This window comes from Capsicum annuum, chromosome 1 (genome assembly GCF_002878395.1).
Source record: "Capsicum annuum cultivar UCD-10X-F1 chromosome 1, UCD10Xv1.1, whole genome shotgun sequence".
Lineage (NCBI taxonomy): Eukaryota > Viridiplantae > Streptophyta > Magnoliopsida > Solanales > Solanaceae > Capsicum > Capsicum annuum.
Genome location: NC_061111.1, coordinates 167,814,604 through 167,823,508, shown reverse-complemented (window position 1 = coordinate 167,823,508; position 8,905 = coordinate 167,814,604). Strand labels below are relative to the sequence as shown.

Here is an 8,905-nt window from a genome sequence, read left to right as displayed (position 1 = left end):
TAAGGGCTATATATATATATTAAGGGCTATGACCTAGATGTGTTTGTCCTTTTTACGATTTTTCCTTGGTTCATGTGGCTAACACGCACTAGGGCACTTCTAACAACGGGAGATGGACCTATATATCCCATGAGTGCCTTTATGATGGATCGAGCTAGATAGTTTAGGTTAATATTTTGAACTATCATGTTAATTGACCCTTGTCCCTATCTCGACATCCTATATATATGTAAATATAAATGTTGTGCATGAGATTTTGACTGGTTTTTGGCATTGGCATTTTATTGTCACTCTTCCTTAGTTACATGCCAGTGCTTATTCCACTGACCGTCCTTGGACGCTGCATCATTTCATGATATAGGGTGTGAGGGCTTTTCTGTTGCTCCTGTGCAGCATTAGGTAGTGTGGTGTGTCTGTTGAGTTGTTGTGAAGTGGTGAGATTTCATTCTTTGAAAGGCCCTTTCATTTTACTTGTTTCTTTATTATCCTAGTACTTTGGATTTCTTTTTGTCATAGTCGGGGGTATGTCTCACGTAGTTGGTATTCTGATTTTAGAGGCTTTTGTGGGCAAGTGTAGGTTGGATTGTTGGTTTTGACTCTTAGAACTTTCATTTGACTTAGTTATCTTTTTATTACTATCTTGATTGACTTTTACTTTAATATTATTATTATTATTATACTATTGAGGTTAGGCTAAGGGGCTGATCTTCTGTCCATGGTGGGCTTGAGATATCCGTCACGATAAGACCCTCATTTGGTTCATCACACTAGCATTTATGAAGCTGTTAAAACTGCTTTCATCAGGGCTCTTCCTAGAAATGTGATGCTTGTAGAGGCTTTTACAAAATGATTTGGAGCATGCTTTAGTTCCAAAAATATTAGAAAAACAATTATTGGACCAGATGTTCGATTTTTTCTTGCATAATAAGAGTGCAATTTGGAGGATTTATGAATCAAACTCAGTGATACAAGTTAGAAAAGATGTTATGTGTTTAGCATTTGTGGAAGAAGACCAAACATGGGAACCATTAATTGTTATGGAAGGGCGTAATTGGAAGAGAACCTTTTGGTATTGGACTTTTCAAAAATAAAGATAGGTTTTGGCTTCTCACGCAAGCTCCAACAAACATCATGCTCTAAGTATGCTCTTAAGTATGATAATAGCTCTATAGGTTAACGAGAACTTTTTTACCAAGACACTCAGATGACGAACTCTTATTTTTATTTCATCTTTTTCCTCTCTTCCTTTCTTTTGTTTCTGTGCTTGTGGAGTCAATAATAGTAGCATGTTGAGCTTATCAAGTTGTACTATTAAAAAAACTTAAATTCTATTAACACCTATCTTACTCTCAGTTGGATTTATTTATTGTCAAAGAGGAAGTGTAAGTGTCATTATTCTTGGGCTAATTTCATAAACATCCTTTCAGGTTTGACTTTATAACACTAAATTCTCTTTTAATTTGTAATACCACACTCTCGTCCGTTGTTTTAATTTCTTTGTAATAAATTTTAGATTTTTTTTGTTTTGTTAATTAGTTATAATCTGAAATTTTTTGTCTTTCAACAATTATTCTCATTTTGATTAATTAACATTATGAATATTGTCCCTTTCCAACACGTTCTCAATAGTAGTTGTTGGTGTAATATAGCACAAATTAAATTATAGTTAAAAATAAATTAATAAAATAAATAAATAAATACTTTTTTCGACTGAGACACAGATATCTCGTTCACTTTAAAAAAATTTAAACTCACTGCAGCATTATGTACACTGCTTCGATTGCAGCTATTTAATTAATTCACAGGCACCTCAAAAGAAAAGAATAAGCTCCTCCAAGCTTCATGCATTGACTTTGGGGTTATAAACTAACTAGAGTGCATCAAAAGCAATTGTGTTTATAGTTTTTAACATAAATGTATAATGCAGTAATGATTTAATTAGAAGATCCTATCATTTGAAAAATTATTAATCCAATATATATAAGAAAGTGTACATTACAACCAAATCAGTTTATAGCCATCTGATTGACACTGAGAGCACCATGTGAAGATGATATCCATAAGGTTTAGTCTTCTGCACCGGTTTGATTAAGCTAAGAAAAATTCAAATTTAGTTTAAAATACAAAACAAATTTTCAGTTATTTCTCCTCTTTTATATTCATTTCATATATTATTGATGATCAAATGTTGTGTGAGACACAATGTAGAGGCTTTAGGAAAGTGTTGATTTATTAGAAGAGAGGAAGAATGAGAAGAAAAAGAAATGACATGAACATTGATTAAAAAAGAAGAGCGAATGAAAATGATTATTATGATTAATTTGCAAAGGCACAGAATATATGATATACATTTAACTCTTAACTAACTAACTAACTAACTATGTGAAAAGACTAATTTGCCCTTACTAACCAATTCTCTATATCCTCAACACTCCCCCTCAAGATAGGTAGTAAAAATACATTAAGTATTCCTAGCTTGGAACAAAGAAACTGGTGTTGAGATTTACTTAGAACCTTAATAGATCCGCCTATTGAGCTTTTATAGATATATACACAATTTTGATCATTCCATTCTGAATCTTTTTCCTCATAGAGTGACAATCTATTTCAATGTGTTTAGTTCTCTCATGAAATACTGAATTTGCAACTATTTGCATAGCTACTTTGCTACAATCTTAACCTGAATTGATAACCTGAGTTAAAGTTCTATTTTCTCAAGCAATCCCAGAATCCATACGCATTTAGTTGCGGTTGATGCCAAACTTCTATATTCAGCTTCAGTTAAACTTCTAGATATTGTACTTTATTTTTTTGACTTCCAAGAGATCATAAGTCACTAAATTTAACTAAGAAACCTATCATAGATTTTTTGGAGTTTGGGCAAGCTACCCAATCAGCATCACAATAAGCTGAGACTTGCTCCTAACTACTGCTTGCAAGTAAAATTATTTATCCTAGTTGTTGCTTGATATATCTTATTAGTCTCATGGTTGCTTTAAAGCGAGTCTTCTTAGGATTATGTAGGAACTGACTAAGTGTCTGAACACTATAAGTTATGTCAGGTCTGGTTATGTTTAAATAAAGAAGTTTTCCAACAATTCTTTGATATGTTGTTACATTTATTTCAAGGTCAGTGATACTTTTACTTTGTTTACGTTGTTTACATGATCATCCATTTTCATAGTAGTTAGCCTGGTGTTTGTGTCCAAGGGTGTAGGTATAGGTTTTGCAGCACCCAATTAAGTTTAAAAAATTAACTCTAGGACATTCTTTCTCTAATGTATTAGTATTCCTGAACTTGATCTAGCAAATTCAATGTCAAGAAAGTACCTTAGTTCACGTAAGTCTTTCATTTTAAAGGTTTGACTTAGTGTTTCTTTTGTGTCTTCAATCAATTTCAAGTTGCTACCACTAATTACAATATCATCATCATACACCAATATGACTGTTAAGTCACTTTCAGTTCTTTTCGGAAATAGAGAATGGTCATATTCACTCTGTTTGAATCAAAACTTGAGTATATATTCTAATATAGATTTGTGTTCCACTGTCTTGGATCTTATTTTAGTCCATGCAAGGATTTTAGAAGCCTATATACTGGTATAATATCCGCTTGGATTTTGAATCCTTATGGAATCTCTATGTAAATCTCATCATTTAGCTCACCTTAAAAAAATGCACTATGCACATTCATTTGATGGATGTGCCAATGTCTGGTAGAAGATATTGCTAGAATTGACCTAACTATTACCATTTTAACAATAGGGAAAAATGTTTTTTGATATTTAACCCTCTCCTTTTAACTGAACCCTTTGCTACTAATTGAACCTTGAATCTTTCTACTTCAAATTATGTCTTTATACTTGATCCAAAAAATACATTTACAACCCACAACTCTTTTTCCTTCAGGTAAGAAAACTACTTTACAAGTATTGTTTCTTTCCAAGAATTCTACTTTATTCTGCACTACATTTACTCATCTATGATCTTTGACTGTTTCATCATAGGAAGAAGGCTCCATTTCAGCTAAACAAGTTGCAACAAAAGCCTGATAGTTATGAGAAAGATGATTATATTGAATGTAAGTTGAGATACTGGAACAATAACACTAGAATTCTTTCTTGTCACAAAGTCCTTTAACCAAATAGGTGCACTCCTAGTTCTAGAAGATCTTCTTTCATGTATTGCTAAATTTTCAACTACTTATTGAGGTTGAAAAACTACACCATCTTGAGCAGAAGTTAATGATAATTGAGTGGATACTGAGGAAGGTTGTGCTTGTCCTTCGCTGTGATTCTGCACTATAGTATGTGTATCCTCAGATGCTATCATCAAGGGATAACTAAATACATCAAGAAAAGAAACTTGTTGGTCCTTCTTGAGTATTTTGAAAGGGAATTTATTTTCTTTGAATTCAAAATCTTTGTTGACAAAGAACGCATTATTAGTAAAATCAAACAAAATAAATCCCTTTTGTGAGTGAGAGTATCCCACGTATACAATAACTATATCTTTTGACATGAGTTTATTAGATTCATAAACTAATTTAGCAAAGTAAAGGCATTTTAGTACTCTCAAGTGGCTTAATTAAGGTTTAGCACCATATAACAGCACATAAGATGATCTATTATTAATATAGAAGTAGGCATTCTATTTATAAGATAAGTTGCAGCTAAAATACAATGACCCTAGAAACTTAACAAGGATGTGACCCTGAAACCTTATAGTTCTACACACCTCAAGAATGTGTGTATGCTTTCTCTTAGCTACACCATTTTGTTGAGGTGTATAAGCACATGAGGTTTGATGTAAGATGACAAGTAAAATTATTTGAGTCACAAACTGAGTTAATCAACTCAGTTCCATTATCTGATCTAACACATTTTATTATTTATTAAACAGTGTACTAACATAAGTCAAGAATTACTTTAACACTGCACAAATATCATACTTAAGTTTTAAGAGAAATAGACATGTCATTCTAGTAAAGTCTTAAACCATTGTTAAGAAATATCTATTGTCATTATAATAAGAGACTTTGTAAATTTTCAATACATCAGGATGAATTAGATCAAATCATGCAGTACTTTTGTTATTACAAGTAGTAAAAGGTAATTTTATTAATTTTGCATAAGGACACACAACACAATTCTTTAAAATAGAAGTACAATTGTCTAGTGACACTGATAGTATCTTAATCAAGACTTTTGAAGAAGGATGATCAAGTTATTATGTCATACGCCTATATCAGTAGAACTAGCTATAGTAGAATTATGTGATACCAGTGAACGCAAGCATTCATCTTGTTTAGCAGTTGAATGTACTAAGGGTAGAAAATATAAATCATTTTTGTGTCAATAAATCACTTTCATCTTTTTATTGTAAAGATCTTGAAACAAATAAAAGTCAGGATAAAAGACAACAAGACATTGAAAAGTTGTGGTTACCTGTGACATAAATAGAAGATTAAATTTAAACTTTGAAATATGCAAAATATTGTTAATTACCCATCCATTTGTTTAATACTTTAAGCAATATAAGTGACAAATGTTGATTCTCCGACTGATAAAAACACTTTCCTAGAGTTATTCAAGGTTACAAAATTTGCAAGCAAGTTAAGATCTTGTACCATGTGATCAGTAGCGCCTACATCAATTATCCAATCGTGCTAGGAGTTGAAATTTATAAAAGCAACATCAATACCTACTGAGTTAGATATAGATGTGGTTTGAGCAGCATTTATGATCTAAAGAGTTTGATCATACTGCTATTTTGTGAACATACAAGATGGAGCCATTTGATTTCCTAGTTCGGATACTTGAGTAGAAGTAATTTGAAGTGGTGAGAGAAACACTTCCTATGATATTTCATTTGTGATCCAACAATAGCATTGTAAGCACCAACAGAATTACCATTTTGTCGATCAAACACAATATTATGAGTACTTATAGTAGAAACTCCCCCTTTCTTCTTCAACCTATCTGAGGAATATCCTATAATCTTGTAACAGTTTTATTTGATATGATGCCTCAACTTACAAAATTCATAGTATAAATTTTTAGTTTTCTTAAATTTATTAAAATTGGTAGAACCACTAGCACCACCTTCATTAGTAGCTCTTGCATCATATAAAGCAGCACTTTCATAGTTCCTTCCAAAAGATACCAGTGATACTTCTAGAACATTGTTTGATGCAGAAGCAGACATAGTCTTTTAGCTCTCATCACTCATGAGCATAAATTATGCTTGATTAACATTTGAAAATGGAATCATAAGCAAGATTTGAATTCTTGATTGTATTTAAAGGTCATTTAAGTCCATTAAAAATTTATATAATTTTTGCATTTGAAGATAAACCAGAATTCTTTTAACTTTTCACAATTGCAACCAGGTAAAGGTACTAATATCTTAAATTTATCCCACAGTTTCTTTAATCGAAAGTAGTAAAAAGAAATAGAAAAATTCTTTTATTAGTAGTAGCAATTTTCTTATGTACGTTTAATGATCTAGAGCCATCTATTTTATCAAACCACTCCTTAAGATCAATCCATACATTATAAGCACTTGTAGCATATGCAATTCCACTAATCGAACTTTGTATAATAGAATTCTTAAGCCATGACAATGCAATATAATTACATCATTCTCATTAACACTAATATTTCTCATAATTTTTTTCAAGAGCCATCCACTATTCTTCATTTATTTCCACCAAGAAGAACTATTCTCATAAACCTACTCTACAAGGAGTAATTTTCAGTACCAGTTAACTAAGAGGAGATTAGAGAGATACCATTGATGTCATTAGGTGAAAGATACATAGGATCAGTAGATTTGATTGTCACATCTTGACCTCAAGTTTCATCAAGTGGTGGATCTTGTGAAGAAGTTTTTTAACTTGAGATTCCATTGCTTTGATTGTTCACCATTTTTAGTCTTCAAAAATTCTCGACTATATGAAGAATGAAATTAGATTTCAATTGGTATAACAGAAGCTTTACAAGAATCAAGAAGGAAGAATCAGAAAGACAATAGAATAGAGAATGAAAATAGAGTAACAGAACTGTAGAGAGTACACAGATTTTCCAGAATCGATGAATGAACTACAAATTTATGTTCTAAAGATCTGATACCATGTTGATTTATCATAAGAGAGGTAGAATGAGAAGAAGGAAGAAGATGAACATTAATTGAAAAAGAAGAGAGAATGAAAATAATTATTCTAATTAATTAACAAAGGTAGAAAATATCCACTATATACAGATGTAATAGTACTTTAACTATCTCATTTAAATCTTAACTAACTAACTAATTATATGAAAATAGTAATTTGTCCTTACTAACTAATTCTTTATATCCTCAACAGAAAGAAGTATCATGCGCTAAAAATGAATATACACTGGTACAATCGATTTCTAAGGGTTTGACTAAGATTTTGATTAGCAGCTTTCTTTTTATCTTAGCCTCCTATGATCTCTGAAGCAATATGCTCATTCCTCTCCCCTTGATATTTTCTTGTACTTTAGAAGTAAGATTTTATTTCTCTCTCTTTGTATTTTTGCTCAAATAATGATATACAAAATAAGGGTTTGCGCCTTATTAATTAACCTCCAATCAACTTGGAAGATGAAAGCTTGAGTGGATGGATTCATACATAAATATATAAATTGAATATTATAAATTAGACCCTATCAAACATGGGGATCTGTCACTGTAAATATCGTGACTCACAATTGACCTAAGCAATGCTCTTGATTTAATCATTTCTATTAGCATAAGCTTCTAGATTTGAGTTTGATGTCTTCTTTCTCTAGAGATGACATCATGTAAACCTTGATAGTATTTTTATTTAAATATATTCAGTTTTCTAAGAGATATAAAATTTAGCCAATTTTGACAAATTTCATACTGAACCATTATTTTTTTCCTTCTTTTTTTTAAAGTATAAATTCGAACCTTGGAATTCAAAATTGACATTTTTCAAAATCTAATTTCTAAAAATTTGAATCTTGAAATTCAAAATTGACTATGTCAAAATCTAACTTCAGACTTCAAGTCTAAATTTGAAATCATTCAAAAATTAGACCTCAAGAAATGTTAGACACATGATTTTAATTTCAATCACACATTTCTAAAAATAATTTTGAGACGACTAAACACTATAACTTGTGACTATTCTTTGAATAAAAATATTGTAATTTGTGCACTTCGTCCGTCCTTTAAATGGGAAAGATCAGAAAGAAACGATGTACAATAGTGAGACAAATGTCACTAAAACCACTAATTTTGTTCTTAATATAGTGGTCTCAAAGCATGAAGCTCAGAAGAAACAGAGATCATGTATGGGCCATAAATTGATCCATTTTTACATAGATAGACCATACACCTATGTAGTTTAACTCGAATTGTATATATAGAAGATGGAAAAATAATATAAATATACATCTTAACTTATCATATATACACAAATATCCACTCTTCTAAAGTAATTACAAAAATTCAACTAATTATATATCTTCTTTAGATATATCGGGAGCTAATTATGTATCTCGACAGATTAAAAATTGAAAAAAATGTATGGAGAGCTAATTACGTATCTTTACAAAGGAAAAATATATCTTCATTGGATGTATCCAAAGCTAATTATGTATTTCGACAGACCCAAAATTAAAATTTTCAGTAATTATGCAAAATGACGAAATTTTCTGTAATCAAGCTCCAAACTGTCGGAATTTATGTTATTTATTTTATCACTCTATTTTAATTTATTTATCTTACTTTTTTTTAGTATATTTTAAAAAAGAATGTATCTTCCCTTTTTTGGCAACTTTTAATTGCAATTTTTCACATGGTATAATTAAGATTACAAGATTAAAGGACATTTTAGTACAAAAACATAACTTTA

The 8,905-nt window shown here is 30.7% G+C and overlaps 1 protein-coding gene across 1 annotated transcript in view; it reads left to right on the top strand.

Annotated features, from left to right (window-relative positions):
* The window catches only part of LOC107859531 (probable aspartic proteinase GIP2), a 93,191-nt gene extending 92,014 nt beyond the window's left edge, over positions 1 to 1,177 (top strand). The window contains 2 exon segments of the mRNA XM_016704579.2: positions 903 to 1,047; positions 1,050 to 1,177. Coding sequence (XP_016560065.2) covers positions 903 to 1,047; positions 1,050 to 1,177 — 273 coding nt within the window.
* The last annotated feature ends 7,728 nt before the right edge of the window (positions 1,178 to 8,905 follow it).